At 37.1% G+C, this 26,767-nt stretch overlaps 1 protein-coding gene across 2 annotated transcripts; it reads left to right on the top strand.

Annotated features, from left to right (window-relative positions):
- Positions 1-1,467: 1,467 nt before the first annotated feature.
- On the top strand, positions 1,468-26,415 carry LOC140762690 (uncharacterized). 2 transcript variants are annotated; one of them, XM_073100588.1, is made up of 15 exons: positions 1,470-1,674; positions 2,952-3,047; positions 3,154-3,261; positions 4,179-4,417; positions 5,879-6,035; positions 11,729-11,806; positions 11,986-12,060; positions 12,907-13,026; positions 13,753-13,917; positions 20,753-21,278; positions 21,361-21,517; positions 21,679-21,788; positions 23,230-23,342; positions 24,751-25,111; positions 25,866-26,415. In XM_073100588.1, exons 3-15 carry the CDS (start codon positions 3,187-3,189, stop codon positions 26,183-26,185), a joined length of 2,496 nt encoding a protein of 831 aa, XP_072956689.1. In that variant the 5' UTR covers positions 1,470-1,674; positions 2,952-3,047; positions 3,154-3,186; the 3' UTR covers positions 26,186-26,415. The 2 variants fall into 2 exon arrangements, with proteins under 2 accessions (XP_072956688.1, XP_072956689.1); XM_073100587.1 differs by having other exon boundaries at positions 1,468-1,674; positions 2,952-3,261.
- The last annotated feature ends 352 nt before the right edge of the window (positions 26,416-26,767 follow it).

Genomic DNA, 26,767 nt, shown 5'->3' with positions numbered 1-26,767 from the left:
CACATACTTTTCCTAAATTCTTTTTTATGACACATACACCCTCTGAAGTATTAAAAATACTTTAAATACTTGTTTCGTTAAGTTTTTATTACTTTTTCTAATATCCGAGAGAAAAAAAAAGAAAAATTTTAGTTTACCCTAATAATTTTACTTCTCAAGGGGATTTGATATTTTCAGTTTTTCCGTCTACAATATATATATGTAAAAAAAGAGTGATAGTTTAACGAGTTTAAGTATAATTATCTCTTAATGAAATCTTAACCTATAAATTTTTTTTAAGAGAGATGAGAATTTAACGATATTTAAATTGATGTTGCCGGAATTTGAATCTCAAAACACTAATACAATATGAAATTCTTTATGATGACCTACCTACCTCTATCTCTAAGAAACTATGTTATATTTTGACTTAGTTTTATAGTTTGAGATTAATCTTTTATGATGACCTACCTCTACTTCTACCTCTACCTCTTCGGAGATTAATCCAAACGGTCTGATTAATATGGTTCTCTAACATGTGATTGATGGCCCCCAACTTTTGTATAAATAGATGAACCTTAATTACCATTTGATGTATATAATGAATCTTCTTCCAAACATTGTGGCTTTGAAATAAAATGTTTGATTAATTATCATTAATCAGCTTGACTTGAGGCAATAATTGTTGTCAAATCCGAACCACCCAAACATTTGTGGTCATTTAGATTTGGCATATAATTGCGGTGATAATAATTGATGTATAAGACTATGAAAACGAAGTGTTAGTGAGAAGAGATGTCTCACATCTCCAATAGGATTTAAATTTCTTGTTGGCTCTCAAGATATCACAGTGATTTAACAAGGTAATTAATTATTGTGAAGGTTTTACTTGTGGGCAAATTTGTTTGGCTTTTTATTTTAGATAGAAGACTTAAGATCAGTATGTTTCTTTACTATGCCTTTTTGAAAATTAAGTTGTTTGCAATAAAATATAAGGGGGTGAGGGGAGGAGTATATCATCGATGTGTTCTAATTTATTAGTTTTGTTTATCCGATGAAGTATGATATGAACTATCGAATATGCATGACTGACGTGCAAATCTATCCAAACAAAAACTGCGCTCGTCTTATTCAATTTAGATAGTGTTTGATTCGTGCATAAGAGTTACTTATTCATAAATTAAATTTTATTTGTAATCAAACACTTATTTATTTATATTTTAATTAAATTTATATAAAGTAAGTTACATAATAAAAATATTATTTTCTAAGTAAATTTTTTTATTATAGTTAATATACTTATTTACACTTTAATAATTAAATGTAAATTCTTATATAAACTTATTCTAGATAATTATTTTATTTTATAATTAAATAATAAAATATAAGTAAAATTATAGTTATACCTAGTTAATGTTTAAGAGATTACGATAAATTATCCTTCAAAAATCTGATAAACTAACCAAACTAGGCTTTAGAATTGCTAAAGGTTGCTTAATTGTGCCGAGATTACTTTGGATAAACATAAAAGATGAGTATCTACGAGGGCAAATCAATCGATTTTATCGTTCCTCTTATCGAGATCGTCGGATAATTCTCCACTATCGAACCCGGAAACTTCATAATACCCTCGATCCCGGGGTTTGAAAGGTTCCGTTTATTTGAGAGCCAAAGTCCGGCAAAGCGGAAAAAAGAGTAAGCTCGTTTCCTCTCTACATCTTTGCCCTAGTTTTTTTTCGGGTTTCTCTTTCCCTCAAATCTCTACTTTGTTTACTTTTGTCTATTGTGTCCGATCCGATCACCCTTATCTCGTAGTAGTTGATTCTCGTTCTCTCCATAGGTGTGTTTGACTTCATCTGATTTTAAGGGCTCCGAGTTAGCATTTTTGATACCTTCATCAAGATTCTTTAGTTGTTAGCTTTGGTTCTTATTGTAGAAAATAATGACGAGAAAAAAGCAGTACGTTTAGATTAAATGTATTTTTTAAGGTTTTAGATGATAATTAATTGTGATGCTACACTATGATCATGAGAAGAAAAAAGAATAATTTGTTGAGACGGAAAAATTGGTGGGAAGCAGAAGAAACATTGAATATTCCGAGGAAGATAACAGTAGTAGTCCGCCAGAGTAACCGTATTCAGTAAATTTTAGCCGAATAGTTCTAAAGTTCTATTTTTGCTTATTTCTGTTGTGCTATTTTCTATCTTCATCATCTTAATGCTAGAGCTTGATAATTCTTGTTTAAACAATGAAGGTCAATCTTCCATATCTTAGTAACAATTGGCATCTAAGTTTACTTGTATCCTTTCTAATATACCATTCTTCCTCGTGATATTTGTTTTATCATCAACATTGAGAGGGTCAATGTAGGTGGACAGTCTGTTGTGAACTTCCGTCAATTCCATCCGAGCCTTCTCATTTTTAGTTGTTCTGCAGATGACCTCATTTTATTGAACGGCTGAGCCTTCGTTTTTGTTTCACTCTACAATTATGGAAGCCTTCCTTTTCTCCTTTTCAACTTCTGCTTAATATTTCAACTTTCAAGGATCTTTGTGAATCACTTTAACATCTGAAAAGCATCTACCTACTCATTAATATCACTGATTTTACTTTGCTGAAATATCTTTCTGGACTTCATTCTTTTTACTGCCAGACAAATAATAACTATCCTTGGCTTCCTTGAACAACTTCAACATGCTTACTTAGATCAAAAGCCTCTGCTTCAATCATTGGATTATTGGGTGCCTCCATTTATCCATTTTATAGCTGCAGGGTGTTCAACTATTTGCCTTTTTGGTTCTCATAATCTGGACAATTTTCTTTAGAACTTTTCTCTATCAAACCAAATGCTCTGAAATATCTTTCTCAGTTAGCCGTTGGCATTCCAGAAGAGTGCATTCTTGATTTTATCTCAAAAGTAGTATAATAATGCTCATCCTTCTAGGTATTCTTTTTCTTGTTTCTATGTACAGAATGCCTAAGGGACCTGGGTCTTCTCTATCAACCACCAAGCCATCTAAGGTCGATGAAGAATTTCATCCAGATGAACCTGACAGCAAGCCTAGAAGGTCTGCTTTTTTGTGGCTGGCATTGTTTTTCCTCCTCCTTAATGGCTCTTGGGCAGTCTACCATATTCAGTTTGAGAGTCTCCCTCTTCCTCTGAATGCTGAGCAGGCTGGTAAGAGGGGCTTCTCAGAAGTCTCAGCAATGGAGCATGTTAAGTACTTGACAGGATTGGGTCCTCATCCAGTTGGTTCAGACAATCTGGATCTTGCAGTAAAGGTCTTTTTCTTTTAAATTGTCTAACTTTGTAGTTTCCATAATGTTCTACTAATTTAGGCTAAAATTTATATCGTTGTTCCCATATCATCTACATGTTATGGAATATACAAATAACTGCGGGTAGTATGTCTTGTTGATCTTTCCCCATTTTCAATTTTAATGAATGAGTTACTATCAACTACAAGGGAATAAAATTTTTATATGTGATACTTGTTATCTTCCTGTTGAATGTAGAAGCACCAGTTGATGCAGGAATTTTCTAAAGAAGCTAGTGGCTTATTATGTGTATATTTGGGACTACAAAACCTTGGCATTTGAAGTTTTGCACGGTCATCTTTCTTTGGTTGATTTGTGTAACAGTGTCATTTTTCTGAACACTGTTCAAACTGTAAATGTAAATGACTGTAGTAGGGATTGTAAGTTGATGTAGCTGAAGATGCTCAATTGATTCTCATTTATTTTAACTGCATATTTAGATGAGCTGTGTAGAACATCTGTGTAAAATACAACTGAAGCAACCAAATTGATTCCCTTATTTCCATCTATTCCCAATTCAGTGTAAAACAGGAATAATCTTCATAATTATCCTTTATGGTTATTTAATAGTTTGGAAACTTTTATATTAATATATTAATATCATATTTCCAAAATCTATGCAACTGGTAAATAATTTTAGTAAATGACAAATTATCATTGTATCCCTAGATAAACAGATCTTAGTTAAGGATATTAGTGATGGAATTTATCATTTAGAATCAGAATTCTCTTAGGTTGACATCATCCATGCCATTCTGTGTTTAACTAAAGAATATATAACTTTCCTGTGATGTTCTCTGTTTAATATTAAAGCTCCTTTTTATCATGCGTCATCTGCTGATCGTTGCAGAAGTCTTCTTTTGACATTTCTCTGCATTTAGTATGTATTTGCAGCATCAGAAAAGATAAAGAAGACAGCTCATTGGGAGGTTGATGTTCAAGTGGATCTCTTCCATGCAAGAAGTGGTGCAAATCGCCTTGATAGTGGTCTATTTAAGGGAAAAACACTATTGTATTCAGATCTGAAACATGTGGTCTTGAGAATTGTCCCCAAGTATCTACCTCAAGCAGAAGAAAACACGATTTTGGTCTCTTCTCATATTGACACGGTTTTCTCAACGTATGCTTCTCATCTGTTTTATATTATTTAGTAATTCTCTAATAAAACTATTTTTGGTTTGGCATCAACTTTAGATGAAGAGAAAGAATAGCGATAATCTGATAGATACTGTACAGTGGAGAAAAAGGGTGCAGATCTAGGGATAGGCCTGTTTCTTGTTTTGTACTTGTACTATTCATCAATTTACTGATGCTATTGTTAATCTTGTTCTTGTCTCTTGATTTGTTCACAAAGCATTATCTGACATGCACAGTCAAGATGTATGTTTAATCATTATTAATTCAGAAAGAATGGTTTTTTTTTTTTGGTTTGGTTTAGGGTTTTATATGTTTCAGAAGATGACAAAGGTTGGTACCTAGATGTTGACCCCAGGAAAACTGGTTAGAGTCCCTCCAAGGAGACAATATGCTTAATCATTTGAATCAAGTTTTTGTTTGAGGCCAATAGGCCATGTTAGAATATGGAGGATATTGACTATAAAATTCTATTTAACATTGTGAAATCAGTTCTGTCTGTTGATTTTACTTCGAAACTCTGGTGATTTACAATATAAATGAATTGAAATCACCAGGCTTGACACAAATCATTTTGAACTTTTAATTCTTTAGCCTAATATTGTTGGAAATCCATGTAGAACTCTTCAAAGTTTTAGCTTCCTTTTCTTATGAGTGATCTGTCCTCAAATACATCAATCTCGAGTAGTCATATGTTTTTCAGTTAGACTAGATCATCTGTCAACAACTGCTTTGTGAGATATTTTTTGGAAGCTTCACTGGTTTTTGGTACATATCTTGGTACAATAATGTAGCTATGCACAGCTGTGTTGTTGGATTCCTCATCCAGTTGTAAGAGTACGACTTAAAGAAGCACTCTTCTTTGTGTGACTTTTTTTTATTATACATTTCTGGAGATATATATAGCTAGTCGAAGTTTGACATTGTAGATTGGTCCAAAACTCCAAATGGTAATATTACTGCAAAATGGGAAGTGTTCTGTATACACTTATTAGAATTATTCCAATCTAAAATATGAAATTATCAAGAAAGTTTTATGAGAATGGCTGATGGTACCTAACTAGTCTGAAAGAATAATGATGTATACGAAAAACTAGTAACTTGAAGAGGTTTTGTTAACTGACAAGCATATAACTTGGTCAAAAACTTTACCGGAACACTTGTATTGAACATCTGTTAATTCTGTGAATTGATGTGTCTATGTTTTAGAAGCTGTAAAGGTCACAAGGGAATCCAAATGGTAACCTACTATATGATTGCTTGCTGTGCATATGTTACCTGGATAAGAGGCCTGACTGCACCAATAGGAAGTTCTATGTGTAACATATGTGATGCTGAAGTAATTTGGTGAAAGATAGAATTATTTTGTTTTTCTAATTCTAATGAGATGCACCTAGAATTCTTGGTTACTTGATTATGTAGAAGCTAACCTTTTGTTTTTTTCCAGGGAAGGCGCTGGCGACTGTAGTTCATGTGTAGGTGTGATGTTGGAGCTTGCACGTGCAGTATCTCAGTGGGCTCATGGATTTAAGAGCGGTGTGATTTTTCTATTCAATACTGGTGAGGAAGATGGACTGAATGGTGCCCACAGCTTTATAACACAGGTCAGTAGCATTTCGGACCTTAATTATTCAAATGAATTTTCAGTTAATTCAGAGATTTATCATGGAATTCTGAGAAGGTCCTAAATGGTGAACTCTTGAAGGCATAGATAAGGGCTATTTATACTCAATTGCCGCACTGTTATCAATGATGTACTTTACTGATGCACTTGGCTTACTATATACATCTTGGAGGTCATTTATTAAAGTGGCCTTTCATACCCTAGCTTCATTGAAGTGGCTATTTATTCTGACATTCTAAAATTTCTAACATAGTAAGTACTAACATCAATAGTTCATCTAATGCCCTTCAGTGTGTTTTGGATTTATAGATATTTTGAAATTGATGAAGATTATCATTTTTATGTCTTTGAGTCATTTCCTCTTTTCAAAAGTAATGTTCCTCCAAGATTCACATTTCCTGACTAAGAACTGTTGGCCAATTCCTGTAAGAACTTGTTTATAGTACTTGTTGAATTTCTATTTTGATTTCTATTTATTTTAATATTTTCTTACCTTCTCTAAAGCATTTCAACCCGCCACATGCCTCCCATGTGAGGTTTATGTGGAGGCGAAGAGGGCTAGCAACATATGATCAATATTGGATAAGACCAAGATAGCAAAAATGAATGAGGAGCTTGTAGGTTGTAACAAATCCATCCAAAATATAACAAAACGAGTAAAGTTCTTGAATATAAGAGCATATGTTGAAAAGAAGATACAATAAAGGAAAATGAACATAACTCTTTACAATATAATACACCATAAGAAAATAAAATAGGCCTTACGCCCTACTAAGTGAACTACTACCAAGCTCCTGTCATGATGATAGCCAATCTGCAACATATGTCAAATATAGATGAGCCTAGCGCTTAGCAAATGACACTATCACCAGCAGGATAACAGAGAAGTAGGTATGCCTAACATGAAAAGTGCATTAGCTAAATAATTGAAAGTTATGATAGCATAAGTCATGAACGCAAATATATTGGTTAGCACGGTCCAACCTAACGCATGCTAACTTTATCAACTCTCACTATGACTACTTAACATGCCTGATAGAAAACCCATCGACCATCACCCATACTCGTTTGACTTAAATGCCCTTAAGGGAGGATAGATCATAGCTGTAGAATCACTTGTTGTTACTCGACGAACAACTGATGGATTATTTGCCATCACAGACTAAGGATCTCAATTGTAGGTTCATCTCCAGATGACTTGACAGATCGTTCTCCACCTCCTTTATGATTTTGGTCATCTCTAGATCCTCCATGCTTGCTCTCCTTAGATCTGAAAAGAAGGGAAAGGTTAGTGAAGAAAACGTGGCTAGCTCCCTCGAGTTTGGTTGCCGCAACAAGGCATCCGCGGCACGGTTCTCGTTTCCCCGTTTGTACACCAACTTGTAGTCATATCCAAGGAGCTTGGTGACCCATTTTGCTGTGTCGACGTATACACCTGCTGTCTCATGAAGTATGACAATCTCCTCTGGTCCATTCGAATGACAAATCGCCAACCGACCAAGTAAGGACGTCATTCGGTGACGACGTGAAGGATTGCGAGCATCTCTTGCTCATAGGTGGATAGTTGCTGCAACCATTCAGATAGTGCCTTGCTCAAGTACGCCATGAGCCTCCTTTCTTGTATTAGCACCTTCCCAATGCCGATTTTGGATGCGTTACACTCAACGACGAACGTCCTGCTGAAATTGGGCACGCTAAGACCGGGGCTGTTGTCATGACGATTTTTAGCTCTTCAAAGGCTGTCGAAGTCTTTTGTCGAAAGAAATTATCCCTTGCGTAGTAGGGAGGTTAGTGGGGCAGCAATCTTGCTGTAGTTGACGACGAATCGTTGGTAGTACCTCGTAAGTCTGAAAAAACCTTGAAGCTCTCTTGGGTTGGTAGGAATCGGCCACTCCACCATGTTTTTGATCTTTCCTGGGTTGGCTTCAACTCTCGTCGTTGAAATGATGAGCCCTAAGTATTCTGCTCGTGGCTCGCCCCACAAGCAATTTCTCATCTTGACCTTGAGTTGATTATGCCGCAAGATGTCAAGCACCTATTGTACATGTCGCAGTTGATCCTTCCATCCCTTATTGTACACCAAGATGTCGTGAAAAAGACGAGCACGTACTGATGCAAGAGTGGATGAAAGAGATCGTTCATCAATCCTTGAAAAATTGCCGGTGCGGTGGTGAGCCGAAACGGCATTACCTAGAACTCGTAGTTCCCATCATAAGTCCGGGATGTTGTCTTGTGTACATCCTAAGGGTTTATACGTATCTGATGGTAGCCTGCCCTTTAGTCGAGCTTGTTGAAGTAAGCGACCTCGTGAGCCTGTCCAAGAGTTTCTCGATCATCAGTATTGGGTATCGGTTTTTGACAGCGATTGAGTTCAACGCCTGATATTTGACGCAAAAGTGCTGACTAATATTCTTCTTGTGCCCCAATAGGATCAGAGATGAGTAGGCTCTCCTACACAGTTGGATGATGTCGTAAGCGAGTATCTCAGCTACCATTTTGTTAATCTCCTCCTAGACATGAGGGTAGTAGTAAGGCCGAACATTGGCCAGTTTAGCCTCCGGAATGATGTCGATTTGGTGATCGTGCTTGCGGTGGGCGGCAGCCCTTGCAACTTATCGAATAGAGCCCTAAATTCTTGCTATAAACTTGTCATGTTAGCATGTATACCCACGGGTGGTTGTGACTCCAGATTTGTGGGTACCATTTGCATCAAATAGGCTCGGTCCTCACTTCACAAAAGACTAACCAAGGGCTGCAACACAGCACCGGGTTGTGGTTGCGATTGGTTGCCACCAACCGAACTCGTTTGCCGTTTTTTCTAAAGGACAACGAGAGGCTTGTGAAGTCAAAGGGGACAAGTCCCAAGCTCTTAAGCCATTGTATCCCCAAGGCAATGTTAGCACTCTTGCAAGGTCGACGGATACAAGTCGATGGTGAAATTCTGCCCTTGAAGCTTCAGCTCGACGCACCTGCACATGGTATTGGCTTTTAAGGTGCTGCTATCCCCAATAGTCACGTCGAACCCCTTTGTGGATTTTGACTCCAGCCCAATTTTTCTCAGCAACCTTTCGTCGAACTAGTGTCAATTAAGATTCGAACCACCGTTCTCTTCACTGTGCCACTTACGCGTAACATTATAGGTGTTGCAGATCCTGAATATGCATGGAGTTAGATCTCGACCATCAACTCTTCTATGCTCTACTCAACCACCTCAGCATCCTCTTCAGCCTTTGTAACCTCCTTAGCAGCAGGGTACCGTCACCATCATTAAAACCATCAATAAGCATCACTGATCCAATCGGTTTTGTGCAACAATGCCTTGGAGTGAATTTTTCTTTGTAAAGAAACACAACCCCTTCACCCTTATTTCCTCCAGTTGTGCTAGTGTCAAAATCGACCAGGAAGTTGTGGGGGTAGCTTCACGTCGTCAGAAGCCCTCAAAGGCACCAGTGGAGCCACGACTGTTCGTGTAGTCCTCGGCCAGCCCACGGTGCTCCCTCCCTACTGCCAGACTTGATATAGGTGGAGGTTGTCCATCACGAAGTGTCCAACTGGGTCTGGACTGAATCTTCATGTTCCGACGCTTCTCCTCCATCAGCACTGCATCCTCAAAGTCTTCCTTCAATGTTCGAGGTCGGAGGGCTCGTACGTCGGCTTGTATCTCTGACATGGAGGTGACGGTACTCTGGAGTTGCTGGTTAGTCCACCAGGGTTGGCACCAACTACTCACCCTCTCGAACTCCTCTCAAAATGCCCCAACGGTTGTCTTTCGAATGGTCTTCAAGAGGATGGCATCAAAGTCATCGTATGTTGTGGTGCCAAATCGTCTCATTAGCTCGGTGAGAAATCCTCCCACTATTCAAGCTTTCCTTGGGTGTTGGCCGATCGAAAGCAATGCAAGGTCGGCCCCTCCAAGTGGAAGCTCGCTAATAGTACTTTCTGCACTTTCGGAGTCCCTTGATAGAAGTAGAGCTGCTCCACTTGGTACATCCAATTGATCGGATCCCCACTCTTGAACTATGGATAGGCAAAGTGTAGGATCCTCGCCTACACCCGCATCTTGTTGTCTGATCATGCCCACTGCAAGGTCTGAGTGGAGGAGGGTGCACCATGACTGGTTGGTAGCCCCTTTGACGATGATCGTCTACTACGACGCAGGGAGGGATCATCTTGTCATGCAGGATTCCTCGTTAGGGCGGTCCTCCACTATAGTTCAACCACAGACAGTCTGTGTAGAATTGGTCTTGTTGGTCTAGGACTTGGAGGCGGCATTATGAGGGGCTCCCAATATTGAGTTGGCGAAGCCGGTGGTGGAGTTGAATGTTAGTGTCGGTGTGGTTGTAGATGACGCCTCCACATAGGATCTGCTTCGAGAGTTTAGCCACACTCCCCGGCCTCCCTTGATACTATGGTATTTCTCAGCATGTCCATGAGCATCCGGTTGGTCATGGCGATCTGCTCGATAAGGTTGCTATGTTGTGCTTGGATTGAATGGGTCTCGGCATTAGGGTCACCCTCGGTGGTCACTCTAACCGCTGCAGCCTCCGAAGTTTCTGCCGCAGCTGGGGTGGTCTTTTTTGCCGCATGTCTCGCCGACATAGCCCTGGTCGTCACGATGAATGTGGAAGCGTGTCAAGGACAACCACGCTTAGTATGGACCTTGTCTTAGTAGCTGGTCAAATATGGTGAATTAATGAAGGTGAGGTTTAACTGTGGTTTGATGGAGACGGTGGTCGGTTAACTGAAAATGGTGGTGGATGTTGGTGGAATGGGTGTTGCTAGGGATGTTATGATAGTGGTACCAAGGGAAAGAAAAGGTGGGGGGAATGGACCAGCCCTTCAAGACTACGGGGTTTGGTCGGACAGAGGAAGGTAAGGGATGGTGGCGGTAGGGCTGCCGTGGGAGAGAGGCCAAATCAATCATAATCCCAATATGGTGCCCACTACAAAGCTTTATAGGTGGCTATTCGGTCTTAAGTCGGTTTGGCTAACACAATCGATGAATCCAACTTCAACTTTAGCAAATAACAAAGATATAAGGATTAGAATGCAAATAGCAAATGCAAACTAAATAAGATAACTAGGGACTCAATCCCAGCAGGTCTAGCTTGAGGCAGTTTGGTCTAGTCCAAATCATATAAATAGTTTAAACTTTTGGATTGAGTCGAATTTTAAGACATGTATCAAATTATTAGGGAGGGCTCTAACAGAAGAGTTGGCTAGGGAAGAAAGAGGGTAGAAGGTAGACGAACCTCTGCCCCAGCTCGGCCACCCTAGACGCGCGCTAGCTCACCGTTGATGGCGTGTGCTGGGCGGCTGCGATGCCTGCCCCGACATAGGATAAAATCCTCCTTTTTTTTTTTTTCTTCTAGGTCTTGCATTCTCCATTTCTCTTATTAGGTCCTTTATCAATAGATTTCCTTCCTTTCAACAGGATGAACAAAGAAAAAGACCACCTCCATTTTTCTTACCTTCTCACTATTACATGTTTGTATTATTCTAGGCCAAGTCTGCCCAGCTCATAACTTTATAGAGTTGAAGTTCAGGACGTGTTTGAACAATCATGCATCAATATCATTGTAACTGTAATCTGGATAAATTTTATATCATTATAATCTTGTCAATCATATATTACCTTACATAACATTCTCAAATTGAATTATATTTGTGCAGCATCGATGGAGTAGTACTATTCGCTTTGCAATTGATTTGGAGGCTATGGGAATTGGAGGGAAGTCCAGTATATTTCAAGTTTAGTAACTTTGAAGTTTGAAGCTCCTTAACATTCTCACTTCACACATATTTTCCTTTCATAATTTCTGTTTAATATTTAAGTTCCTCGTTATTCTGTTTATTCGCGAATATCCTCAACAATACGAACCTTCATTTTCTGTCAAGTAGTTCACTGTGTTATAGTTATCTGTGAATAGGGTGGCTCTGCGCCATGGGCTCTTGAGAGTTTTGCTGCAGTCTCGAAGTATCCATCTGCTCAAATTATTGCACAGGTTGGCATCTTAAGTTCATGAAAATCTGTCATATTAGTGAACTTGTAAACTCATTGATCTTATATTTCCCTCTATAATATATCTATCACACTGTTATGCTATTGCTTGTCCATCATTTATTACAGGCAAACATTGAAGTGAGTAAAGGCTAACAAGTTGGCGAATCATCTATATTGAAGCATAAATAATTAAAAATGAAAAGATCTGAAGTACTAAATTTGATGTTTCAGTATGTATATTATTGTTCAAACTTTGAAATATACAGGCATGATCATTCATCATGTAATCCCCATGCTAGCGGATAACCTGCATGCTGGATTTTCATTCTAGTTCTGTGAACCTAGTTGTCAAAATATTTGTTTGGTTCAGATTGCTCATCATGCATCCATATATTAAACTAGCAATTTTATCAAAGTGATGTATTTTGAGTGAGAAACACCTTTGTGCATTACTAATCAAGTTAGCAGTGTTTCTATCTAATTCCATATAATTTTTGTAACTTGTCATCACTTTCATCTATTTATTTTGGACTGTTGAATTTATTAGCTAACTGTTCCTGCATCAACAAGTCTATGTTCTATTTTCTTTCCAGACATCCTGAGTTAAACATTGATTATTTCTGTGGGAAATAATCTGGCCATGCATATCCCACAAATATTCTCTCTTTTTAATGTTTACACTGGTACATGCAGGAATATTCTATTCATCTATTTTCTTTTTGAACCCCATTCACCTTTTCCATATGATACCAGAATAAAATCTAATTCTAATTTTGCTCGTACCTTGAGCAATATAATACATCCTCTATGTTAGCCCATATATCATATAAGACTAATATTTCTGCAGGATCTCTTTCTTTCTGGAGCGATAAAATCTGCCACGGATTTCCAAATATATCAAGAAGTTGCTGGTCTTCCTGGGCTTGATTTTGCATATTTAGAAGCTACTGCTGTTTATCACACGAAGGTCCATATTGTGATTTATATGAAATACCTTTTTGTATAGTGAAACACTGAAATTTATTCTCACTTATAAAATGTTTAATTACATTAGAACTGTATAGCACTGATATAGGAGTGTAAAATATGTTAGAAGTTGCAGCATATCTGGCTCTATGAGAATGTTTGTGTATATACTGTTGATATGCTTTGGTAAAGATTGATGGCTAAAATTGTGAATGAGATACATGTTTCAGATTAGCCATCACATCAATTGATGTAGGTCATCTTCCATATCCTGGTATTTTCAAATGCATGCCTGTTGACTGAATTTTCTTTGCCATAATGTATTTAGGTTAGCCATTAATAGTGAAATTTTATGTGATCTCTGAGTGCAATGGAACATAGTCAAGATCTGTAAAGAGAGTATGAGAAGACTTAATAGAAAACTTCTATCTACTCCATTATTTGATCAAAGTGAGGTTTTCTGAGGGGCCAGCAAGAAGTCTTGACTATGGATACACCTAGGAGTCCTCAATCCATTATCTTGTTGTATATATTCATTAAATTTACCAAGTGACATCTAGTAAAATTTATATACAAGCTGCCAGGAAAAAATGTAAAAAAGTACTGACAAGAAAAAAAAAGTGGACAAGAATAATTGGCAATAATTAGTAAATGGGTAATTATACAACTCCAAGTATTTTAGTTTTCTTAGTAATTAATAACTTGTTATAAAACCATGTTCTTGCAGAATGACAAGTTAAAGCTTTTGAAACCGGGATCTCTTCAACATCTTGGAGAAAATATGCTAGCTTTCCTGCTTAATACTGCTTTGTCTTCAAAACTTCACAAAGATGTGGAACAAGGGAAGGAAGAAGTCATTGATCAGAACCAGGCTGTTTTTTTTGATGTTCTGGTATTGTAAATAACCTCCTCAGTATTTTGATTCTAGTTTTGACATGAACATTTTATCATTTATATTTATGAGAATTGTCTATAGCTTTTGTACCAAATTTTCTTCTGCCTAGTATAGTATTACAAAATACAAATTAGTCCTGTGCTCAAACCAGTAAATATAACCAGGCTATTTGCATTTTTGGGTTAATGATAGCCCATGTATGTGAAAAATTGTGACTATAACTGACTAACTGATATTGCTGAATATATTACTGATACTGAAGTTTCCTTGTATGAGATCTGTTCCCACTCATTTGAATGGTTAGACATACATTAATGGTCTGGAAACCGACATTACTTTTGAAGCTTTATTCACTTTATTGTTTCCATTGTTAATCCACCACATCACTATACTTCATGGTCATAGTGAGATTATTGTTGGTCATATTGTACTATTACTATCAAGTAGAACTAAACCAGGAAAATAATTCTTTGAATAAAATAACCTTTGGACCTCTATTCCAGGAAGCAGTGATATGTTCACCCTATAGGTTTGTTCATAGTGGATACCATGGATGAAATACTTGTTGGATAATCCAGAGAAATATACTAGATATTTCCATTAAATATCTGACTTGAGAGAAAAAGAAAACTTGCTGATATGGCCTGGATATGTCTCAAAGACATTGGATACACTCAGGACTCCTATGAATGAACTTTTTAAGTATGAAGGAAATTGCTGCCTTTTATTGTGGCAAAGTCCAGAATGTTCAATGTAAAAGATAAGACTTTATTAATTATTTTAGGAGGCATGGTTTATGCACTAGGAGGGCAATATTACAACTTTATTAATTATTTATATGAAGCAATACAAGACCCAATCCTGAATGGGTTGTAATATATTGCTAGATATGAAAGAGGAGACTTAGCTTTATCTATACAAAGTTACCATGTATCTAAATAATATGAGTAATATAAGTTTAATAACTCTAATACCCTCATTTTCCTTAAACTCAAGATGGATCATAAATCGAGACTGCTAACTAGATGCTCAAAGCGCAAAAGGAGAAGATTTCGTAAAGAAGTCGACAATTTGCTCCTCGGTCTTGAGGCAATAGAGAAAAATGATGCCATCTCAATAATTCTATTGAGTGTAGTGCATATTGACTTCTATGTGCTTCATCCTATTATGAAAAATAAAATTCTCAATGAGATTCTTAGTACTATAATTGTCAATATGAAGAGAAGTTAGGAAGGGGTAAGAGAATACCTATGCCATTAAGTAGGCGACGGAGCCAACAATCTTCTTAGTCGTAGTACAAATAGCATACTCAGACCTAGTATTAGGGAGACAATATTCTGCTTCTTGCTTTACTAGAAAATCAGAGTCTTCTAGAAAAATGCAGAAGCCAGTAGAATAAACATAATTTGCATTAGAATAAACCTACAGTACTAAGATAGAAGTCAATGGCATGAAGAGAAAGCGAGTGATGGTGCTATGAAGGTATTAAAAAATACATATAAGATTAACATAACGAGTAGATCAAGGAGCTTCCATGAACTAAGTGACAAGACTAACTGTATGAGATGTCAGGCTAAGTAATGGTAAGGTAGATGAGGGGCCTGACCAATTAATATTATCCAGTCGAATATGGAAGAAACTGACCATCATTCAGCTGAAGCTTCACATGAAGTTCAACTGGGGTAATAGCGGGATGAATACCAATGATAGTTACATGACTGAGAATGTTTATAATTTGTAATATATTTCTCCCGCGATAAACAATATTCAGATCATGGTTCGCCTTATTGGCCGATCCCGATCTAGGCCCGATCCAAACTCTTTCTCTTTCACTCTTTCTTTTTGCTCTCTCTTACTTTTTTTCTTTCTTTTACTCTTTCTTTTTTTTCTCGTCTTACATATAATAATTGTTTCTCTAACGGAGAGATCTAGATCCGGTGAACTCCGACGAACTCCGACGAACTCTGGTATAATTTTTTAATTAATTTTTTTAATCTCTCTTAGATTTTCCATTTTTTCCACTCTCCCTTTTTCTTCTCTTTTCTTCTTTTTCTTTTTCTTCTTCACGACAGCATGTTTTTTTTTAAAAAAATTTTACTCATGCTTTTTTTGATCTCTTCTTCTTTTCAATTTTTATTGCACCATAATTTTTTCTTTTTTCTTTTCTTATTTTTGGTAAACTTTTTTTCTAAATTTTTAGAAGTTTTGCTACATTTTTAAATAATATTTAGAATATTATGTATTTAAAAAGTCCGATTCGATCCAAACGACCGATACGGCCGATTCAGCCGATATGCATCATTTTTTTGGAAGAATGATCCTGATTTTTCGAACCTTGATCCAGATATTACTGAAGAGGATTGAGGTTTTTCATTTCAAAATGGTGCTGAAAATGCTATTGAAGAGAGCAAATGCTAGCCAAGTCATCTCCGGTGATAAATCTATTTATCAACATACAGAATGAAGACCCAACCTTGAATAGAAGACCACAAAATAATGGATGGCTCAGAAGGGGTTCTTATGAAATTCATAATCTATACACAAGAAGCCTGCTTGAGCCCGTAGATAGCTCGTCGTAGTTGACAAATATGACCTAAAAGAATAGGGAAACCAGATGAAAGATCCATGTACACGTTGCTAAGAAGACCGTGAAGAAATGAATTCTTCACATCCATCTGACGTAGAAGGCACTGTGGACTAAAATCAACAGTAAGAAGAGTAGAACAGAAGTCATCTGGGCAATAGGAGCAAAGGTTTCCTAATGGTCTATTTTGTATTCCTATGTAAAGCCCTGAGCAACCAAACGAGCCTTATACCTGGCAATGGATTCATTAGGTCGATACTTGGCTTTGAAGATCCATTTGCAGTTGAGAGACAATATCGGATGGGCGATGAGCAACATCCCAAGTATACATTTGTTGAAGAGCCTGAAACTCATCTGCTATGGCATGTTGCCACTTCAGAACCTAGAAGGTCTCACAATAGGACCTGAACTAAGGGGGTGGAGTGGATGACTGTAAAGGTGTGAGACTAAGAAGAGTAAAAGAAGACATAAAAAAACTATACCAATTAGGAGGGGGATGCATACACTCTAGATAGCGAGGAGTGAGTGCAAGAGCCACAGTAGAGGATGAGACTATCAGAGGGATACTACCAAAAAAGAAAGGCTCAACTGTAGGAGGGATACACAACCTACAAGTGTAGAATATAACATAGTCGTCATGGGAGCGGGTACTCCTTTGGAAAGGCTAGGGACTCAACAAGAGAGCGGCCTGGAAGGGTAGAGGGAATTGGTAGTAAATGAGTATCCATGAGTAGAGGAATATTAGCATGTGGGGGACATGGTTGGGCCAGATTGGAGATACTCGAGAGAGCAAAGGATAGAATAGGGATAGGTAGATCTAGAAAAGATAAGTCCGAGGGAACTAAAGCATCGAAGAGAAAGAAGGGAATCTCTTTCAGAAAAGCGACATGGCATAATATTCTAAAACCACGAGCAGAAGTGTCATAACAAGTTAACAACGATAGCTTTTACACTTAGGTCTATATCCTCAATAAGATGCACTTAGCTACTCAAGAGGGCAATTAGTTGCGTTCACCTAGAGAAATAAGAACAAAACAAGTGCACTCAAAAATATAAAGATGATCATAAGATGACGAAGTATCATAGAGACGCTCGTGTGAAGTGACACTAGCGAGGATGGATGATGTAGTTCGATTGATGAAATAGAGGACAGTAAAAAATATCTCAATTCAATAAGAGTGAGGAATAGAAGCCTCAAAGAGTAGAGCACAAGTGGTCTCAAGAAAATGACAATGATTTTGATTGGCAACACTATTCTAAGCAAGGTATAGGGACACGATTGCTGAGGTAGGGTGTCGGCAGAAGTATGAATGGAACGAAACGTAGAGAAAAGATACTCACGAGCACCATTGGATCGGCATATCTTAATAGATTAATCGAACTGAGTACGAACTATAGAAAAGAAGTCAGGATAGACCTTATACACGTCAGAGCGTTGAGGTGAAATGAGAGAAATTATTATTAAAATACACATATTAGAGAAAACCAAGACCCAAAGAGAGGGAGTAGAGCCCCAAATGTCATAGTGCACTAGATAAATAAGGGAATCAAAGATACTTCACTAAGAGCAAAAATAATAGTAGTGTTTTGCCAACCTGCATCTAGTATAAGGTAACAAATAAGAAAAATATTGTTGTCTAAGGATCTAGATCGAGACATGGTTGTGAGATATTGACTCGATATATGACCTAGATGTTGATGCCACAACTTTGAAGGAGAGAGATGAGTAAAGGGGCAAGCACTGGGATGAGGTGATAGAAGGTGAAGCTGGTCCAAGTGGTAGAACTCGTGAATCCGTCTACCAATCTCAATTTGCTGGCTTATAGAAGGGTCTTGCACAACCCAAAAAGTAGAAGAGAAAAACACTATGTAATTAGAGTCATAAAGCTAGGTAATAGAAAGAAAACTTATGATTAGATCGGTAACAAGCCAAACATCCAATAAAGTAAGACGACTTGTGGAAACAATGGTGGGGGTAATGCTAGAAAACACGAATACTCCAAAACAGGTGGAGTATTTGTATCCAATATGTATTGAATACAGATACAGGTCTGATACACCTAGGCACGTGTTTGATACTCATAAAAAAATATTTGGATTAAAAATAAATCATTCAAATTGCTAGATACGGCTTGGATATGCCTAGATACGCAATGGATACGGTTTACTTGGTTATTGGTTATATCGAGTGAAAAGAACTTATTGACCTATTAAGCTTAAGTGAGAGGAAAAAGCTATCAAATCCTATTCATTTCATCCCTTTCTCGACAACGTGTTCCTCTCTCGACGTCGGGTTCCTTCCTCTCTCTATCAATGGTGACGTCAATGACAACACCACTCTTTCCTCTCTAATGATTACAATGACGATGAAGAAGATGACAATGGGCGACGACAGCCCTTGTTTCTTTCTCAAGGATATGATGACATTTGTTTTTATATCTTTTTCTTTCTTTTCCTTTTTTTTCCGCTTTCATTTTGGCAAGAAAGTAAGGCTTTTGCCTCGTTTTTTTTCTTTTCTTCTTTTTTCTCTTGAAGGTGGCTGCGGTAAGAGAAATATGTTAGAATATGCCATATGGTTTGTATAAAATGTTTTGATGTTAAGGATATGTTAGTAGGTCATAGAGTCTACAGAAAATATTTTAGTTTGTAAATGCTTTGATGTTGACAATAGATTTATTTATTAACATATCTATATTCTATGTTTTGAGAATTTGTTATATCCCTGTATCTGTATCACCGTATCTCCGTATTTTGTATCTGTATATATGCTTCATAGGATTAATGTAACCAATGCGAGAGATGAGGTAATGAGTCACATTAGCAGTGTGAACATGAGAAAGGGCGAGAGGGGCAATGGTGAGACTAGTGAAAATGGATGAGACATCTATTATATGATATGAGGTGCTAGAATAAAAGATCTAGGGTTTAATCATACTAGAGACAACAGAGGTAGAAGTAAAGACACCAGCGAAGCTAAGGGCACTGTGAACAAATTGTTGAATTTGTTGGAGTTGTAGATTGCCAAAAGTGGGACTGGTGAAATGATTAGATGGGCCGATGTTTGGGGCAACGATCAAAGGAGCCAAATGGCGACTCTCGTCCTTGCTTGATCTCTTCTTGCTAGAGCGGGGAGTGAGCTCAGGATGAAGACGATAACAATGAGCGGCAAGATGACCAAGATGACTGTAATGAGTGCACATAGGGTGTGATGAGTGATGGTCTCGTCTAGGCACGAGTGACACAAGAAGTAGTGAAAATATTAGTCGTGACTAGTAAAGCAGTGGGAGCAACGCCAAGCGCAATCTCTGTGGTAGTAGAGGGTGGTGTAGAGAGACCTACTAAGAAAGCAGGAGATGCTGCCTAAGCTCCTTAGGTTGTAACTCAGCGATGGCATTGTCGAACCTCAAGAGAGTGGGGCGATGCAACAGATGATAGTCAAAATTTCAAACTCTTAAAACAGCTAGGAAGTCCATCAAATGATCCTCATTGCGATGACACTGAGCAGCCACCAGGTCAAAGGACAGAGAGTATGCTCCATTGATATAAAGCTCATGTCTGATGTCAGTTATGCGACTGATCTCAAAGCGATGCATTAGACTCGACTGGACCAACGACTGAGGAGCCCAGATAGCTGATGATACTATTTGGATTTGAGGTGACCTTAGATAACCTAATCTGCAGGATGAGATAGGTATAGACCTTTATGTCATGTAGAGCCCACTCAACATATGCAAGGGAAGGAACCTCCAATTGAATTGTTTTAAGCATGTTAAACTTAGTAGAGGTCACAATAGTGGTTTGAATGGCTGTGCGAGAGGGACCACACCCTATAGAGATGCCATTAATGTGCCCGAGGAGATGTCTCATGTGGAGGAGCATCTTGATAGAAAATGCCAATGTGATCCAATTCTTGGTTAATTATTTTCATAATTTATTAAACCATATGGATTTACTGATACACATTATTAATTTTGTTTGTTCTATTGTTTTAGCACATATAGACTTGGATAGAATTCTTCAATCCCATAACATGTTTGGATAAGACAATTGGAGGATGTAAATATCTGATTTTTCTTCATTTTCTTTCATGGCATGACTTCAAAAATATGATACGTGCCATAGAAGTTAACTCGAACCTCCGATAGTCATGTTTAATAAAACTGATCATGCCCTACTTCTAGCTATTTGCTGCTTCTATAATTTTATTCTATGGTACTGTGTTCAATTTACATTTTGCTAATTTTACAGGGCATGTACATGGTTGTATATTCTCAACGACTGGCAACCATGCTTCACAACTCAGTTATATTTCAGGCACTTCTTCTATGGACTGCATCACTACTTATAGGCGGTTATCCTGGTGCCATATCTTTTGGCATAGCATGCTTGAGTATTATTCTGATGTGGATATTTTCCATCGGCTTCTCTATTCTAGTTGGCTTTGGTCTACCCCTTATATGTTCCTTTCCTCATCCGTATATTGCAAACCCATGGTTAGTTGTTGGGTTATTTGGTGCACCTGCAATTCTTGGGGCATTAACTGGTCAGCACATTGCCTTTCTCCTCATTAAGAAAAACCTGCAAAAGAACTTTTCTAAAAGGATTCCCAGGCTGTCAATGAACATCGAGGAAAGCATAATCAGGTTAGAAGCTGAAAGGTGGCTTTTTAAAGCTGGTTTGGTCCAATGGCTAGTCCTTCTTATTATTGGCAACCTTTGGAAGGTTGGATCTTCCTTTATAGCTCTTGTTTGGCTAGTGTCACCTGCTTTTGCTTGTAAGTCAGCATTCTCTATAAGCAATTCATGATTTTGATATTCATATTTGAAAATTGAAATGACTACATCCTTTCTGCACAGATGGTCTCATGGAAGCGACACTATCCCCAGCACGGTCACCTAAGCAGCTTAAAATTGTGACTCTGATTCTTGGTTTGGTCTTGCCCATTTTGTTCTCCGCTGGTACGGTTATTCATTTGGTGGGGACAATAGTTGGGAGTACTGTTCGCTTGGATAGGTAGATCTATGACATAATTAAGCTTCCTAACCTGCTTTCCGTTATCTCAATGTTGGTAGATTCTGCTTTGGAGCTCTTATTCCATCTTGACCTGTAAAGATGCAATATATTTCCTTAGTGTCATTCATGATATGCATTACCTCATTTACATTGGCATGCAGGAACCCAGGTAGCATACCTGATTGGCTTGGAAATGTAATAGTTGCAGTTTTCATAGCTGTTGTTGTTTGCCTTATGTTGGTTTATCTTCTTTCCTACATTCATCTCTCAGGTATGTGTATCTTATCTGTGGAAATATTGAACGTACCAATGAGCTCTTTTATATGTCACTTGATTGTCAATATCGATTGCTCTATTGGCTGATTTTTTGTTATCTAACATTCCTCTTTCTTTCTAGAGATGTATTGCTTGTGGTTGACTATACTAATTCATTTATCTACCTGCTGTACATGTATAACCCTATCAGGTTCATTTGTATATAGCAAAGCACAAGCTGTTGCATCACTATCACCATATTCCTGGTTTTCATTCATTTATTATCATCCTGTGATACATGTATAATGTTGCACTGACGTGCTTGTGAATCTCGTATGCCATCTGTGTTGTTATGATCTTCGCATTTCTATAAAATGACATGCTGGGAAAAGTCGTCTTTGTTTAACATGTCATGCATCAAAAGAATGATTAATGCAACTGCATGCTTTTTTCTTTTAAACTTTTCATAACTGATGGTAATCTTTCAATGGTTTAATAATTCTGGTTCCGGAGAACCTATTTGTTTCAGATTGTCAGGCATTTAGATTTATGGAACAAACAGGTTCTAGTTATCTGACTTGCATATGCCATTTCTACAAAAACCTAAAATATTAGTAGTCAAGATAACAGAGAAATGCTTGCTGAGTGTGGGTTATTGCATAGCCTTCAAAGCAGTTATAAGCCCCCTGTTGCAAGGGTTAACGTGAATAGTGAGTTGCAGATCTGCACACACTCCCGAGAATATTCTTATCGAATGCTTCGGGGATCTGTTGCATTCTGTGATCTTTCAAAAGTTCCAGGTCTGGAACAAGTTATAATGCAGAGGCTATATCTTTAAGAGGTCAGGTTACTCATGTTCTAACAAGTGGTACAAGCACTGGGGCAGACAACATAACATATGTTCTAGCTTAGGCTACTATACCTAGATGAAGGCACGACCATGTGCGCTGAGGCATGATGAAAATCCAAGTGATACGCCTCAGGAAGCATGTGTTAATTGGTCAACTGCAGACCTGGTCTTAATTTTACAGTCCAATATTCCAAAGATCAAATTATCTAGCTTTAGTATTGGACTAATCACTTATTCATAATCAAGTTTTACTAAATGACTTAATTAGCAAGTTGTGCTAACTAGCTCCCAAATATTTCAGCTAATCTCTGAAGACAGAAATTAGGCAAAGTTGGTTTTATGTCCAAATTAGGAGACACATTGAGCTGGCTGAGCAGAAGAACGGTAGAATATCTCAAGTGACAGATATAAAGCTCTCAATTATAGGATAAAGACTTGTTTGGAATCAGGATTTAACAAATAATTTTAAGTTTGGATCTCTGTGCTATTTATTTATGTTGACTTTGCAACTGAGTTAATGACACTAATTTTCTGGTTTTGTATTTCCTATGTAAATATATTTTGGACATTCTTTGAGAGGTGACTGATTTCTAGAAACTGATCATAGGTGCTAAAGGACCACTTGCTTTTCTGATGTGTGCACTCCTTGCTATAACACTGGCTGCAGTATCAACCGGCATTGTCCCAACATTTACAGAGGATATTGGTCGAGCTGTGAATGTAAGTTATTTCTCTTTTGCGGGTTGTTTTGGTCGTATGAATTGCTATCATGTTATTGTTATGCTCAGCTTCTTCTTTGGTAGCTTAATGTTTAATAATTTTTTGTTCATAAACAGTTCTATTGAAAGCTACTAAAAGAATGAGAGAAAGGAAATTACTAATGGTATGAGATGAAAGGAATTAAATTATCCACGTGGTTAGAGTAGAGTTGTGTGAAGAGAAGATAAGTTCTAAAAGTTAATATTGTAGACAATATCTCTGCAAATCCTTCTCGACAGTATCAAGTAGTATAAATAGCAAGGTTGCAACATCAAGTAAATGCCATATGGTAACTTGCTATCACTAATGCTAGATAGATACAAACTACTTATGCAAACGATAATTTGATTGCATGACTTTGATGGCTTGAATTGGATATATCATATTTTTATTGCAAATTTATTTTTGTATCTTTTTTCCCCAAACATAGAAGTTCTTGTGAAAATATCAATCAAACGATACTTCTCTTTCCGATGAAGAAAGAATACCTTTCTAAATGATAAAATGTTCAATTTTTTACCTTTTTCTTCCTACATGTGATTATCTTGTCGGCCTATTGGAACCTCTTGAATAACAATATTTTATGTAGAAATGTTGATTCTTGGTTTTGTTATATTTGAAGTTTTCATCGATATATATTCTTGTGGTTAATTGTCACTATAGATCTTGTTATATCTAAGGCATGTTAGTGTTGTAATAAGTTGATTTCATGATTAGAAAATGTACTGTGTAAGAATGAAGTGTTGAATGCCTTCTAAGTTGTACTACTACATCTCTTGAACTTTTAGGCTTAAAAATAAAATCAATTCTAGAATATGTACTCCTCTTTGTTATTTCCAAAATAAGATACTTATTCTAGTAATAATTATTCTTTTATTCACTTGTCTTTTAGAATAAGGGTGTAATAATTATTTTTCATGTGATATAAAGTGAAGAAAATAAATTTTTTTTTAATTACCATAACTACCTTTTGATTTGATATAAAGTAGGTTGAGAAGATAACTATCAAGGGTAAATTAGTAATTGAGTTAGTAAGTGATATAATATGTAATTTTAATGAATAATATTTGTATTTTAGAATATAGTTATTATGATGTTTAGTTATCTGGAATAAGTTATATTTCAGAATAAAAAAAAATGTTCCTGAAGTGAACGGGGCGGGGCTTAAGGTTTTCTCTTCACTTCAATTAATTTCTCCCACAATGTGCTTTTTCTTCTGGAATTACTACAACCTAGGTTGAACCATACTTTTCTTTATCTTTTCTCTTCCTTATCATTTACCTGCTATATGCTACTTGCTAGTTCTGCAATTTTCTCTTTTCTCTTCCATCTGCTATATGGTAATCTGCATATTTTATTTCCTACACAGGTCGTGCATGTTGTGGATACAACAGGAAAATATGGTGAAAGTCCAGAACCATTATCCTTTATTTCTTTGTTTTCTACTACTCCTGGTAAGCTGACAAAGGAAGTGGAGAATCTAAAAGATGAAGAATTTGTTTGTGGGAGGAGTAAAGCTCTTGATTTCGTTTCTTTTACTGTAAAATATGGCTGTGGTAGTCACAAAGAGAGCAAGAAAGGATGGAGCAGATCAGAAATTCCAACACTCCAAGTAGAAAGTGATTTAATAACAGACGTTAGAGAAACAAGAGTTTCTATTGATACTAAATTGTCTACACGTTGGGTGCTTGCAATCAATAAAGAAGAAATTCGTGACTTCACATTTCAAGGTGAGCTTCTTACATTTTTCATGAATGATTTGTGGCATAATTAAAAGGAGTGTGTCAGATGGAAGATTTGATTCTGTTTGAGATCCCATTGAATGTAGAATGGACTTTATAACAACCATTACTTAGATCATATGTTTTAGCTGTTAAAAATTAATCTGGTTTTATTTTAATCGGTGGGATCTGTGTTGGCCTTAAAACTGTCAATGCACATCCCCTGCATTGGAACCATGGGGCTCAAAACAGAAAGATATGCTCGACCTCATGGACGCCCACTATCACCATTTTGAGCTCTTGCAGAAACAGGCCATCTAACTAATTTTCAATGATTGTAGCATAGAGATCATTAAAGATATTTTTCATCTCGTTTATGTCCATTACTATAGCATGTACCTTCAACTGTCTATAGAGATGCCTACTGCTCTTTGTATTTCATAGATCAGTTAGAACTGACATAAAAATATTAAAATATTGACTGGAATTTTAGTTGGAAAAGCTACTATGTGAGCAAGACATTTTTCTTTTTCTTCCTTATTTATCTGTTACGTGTGTGTATGTATGAAAGAAACAATGCTTTAGGGTAGTATCAGTTTTTTCTTTATTAGTTATTGGTGTATGAAAGAACCATGTTCACCATTTCAAGTCTAAAAAGAGTATGCTTAGTTCGTGATATTGTAATAACTTTTGGCTCCTGTGAGACTTTTCTCATGACTTTTACAATCTGATACTTCATGTTTTTCTTGGAATTTCATTTCAGTGGACTCGGAGGAACTGGTTCCATTAGGCGAAAAGGGTGCAGTTGATGGATGGCATATTATTCAATTTGCAGGAGGCAAGAACTCACCTACAAAGTTCCAGTTAAACCTTTACTGGTCAAGTAATTACACCTCTCCGTTGCTGAAGGACAAGCAAGAAGAGGACCCTCCTCTCTTACTGAAACTAAGAACAGATGTGAACAGGATCACACCACAAACCTCAAGGGTCCTTGAGAAGCTTCCATCTTGGTGTTCCCTCTTTGGTAAATCGACTTCTCCTTATACATTGGCTTTCTTGGCCGCACTTCCTGTTCATTTTTAGGGACATAGATCTCACATACCTGCCATGAGAACTTGCCAGTTGTTTTGAGCTCAAGGCTGTTGATGGATTATATACGCATCTTCTGTTGGAAGGCTTGTAGTTATTAATCCTTCTGACTTGTATTTTCTAGTATTTATTCATGTATTATTTGAGGATTGGACATTAATCCATTATTTATTGAAACTGAAATCTGAACTTGAAAAGATAAATATGTCATCATTTTGTCTCAATCATCAATTGTAGTTAATGGAATGCCAGAGGCGGACAATTAGATTGCGTTATCTTGGTTGATTTCAGATATTCTGTTACTCTTATTATGCCTTCGACTCAGAAAAGCTGGAATCTGTTTTACTGTTGTGCGGAAAAGCTTCAGTGGCATGGCAACATGCCCTTGAGTAGCTGAGTGGTGTTCCGGATGTGATGAGTTATAATTAGATGCTTGCCTGTATATATGAAGGGTTTACAGGTTGTTCTTTGATGGTACTGATGGATATATTTTAATTTCCATTTCTTGCACGTTAATTTTGAGTTAGAATTAAATGTCCAACTGATCACCTGTTCCTGCTGATTTTAGTTCGTTAG

The sequence above is a fragment of the Typha angustifolia genome, chromosome 7 (assembly GCF_048772165.1).
Source record: "Typha angustifolia cultivar Huaian chromosome 7, ASM4877216v1, whole genome shotgun sequence".
Taxonomy (NCBI): Eukaryota; Viridiplantae; Streptophyta; class Magnoliopsida; order Poales; family Typhaceae; genus Typha; species Typha angustifolia.
This window is presented reverse-complemented; position numbering and strand designations above follow the sequence as displayed.

What these genes read in the sequence shown, in the direction of transcription:
- LOC140762690 (XM_073100587.1), top strand. Translation starts at nt 2,953, where the DNA reads ATGCCTAAGGGACCTGGGTCTTCTCTATCAACCACCAAGCCATCTAAG. An exon ending in AGTGTCACCTGCTTTTGCTT is followed by an intron (nt 21,279 to 21,360) that starts GTAAGTCAGCAT and finishes CTTTCTGCACAG; the next exon opens with ATGGTCTCATGGAAGCGACA. An exon ending in TTCCTACATTCATCTCTCAG is followed by an intron (nt 21,789 to 23,229) that starts GTATGTGTATCT and finishes AACTGATCATAG; the next exon opens with GTGCTAAAGGACCACTTGCT.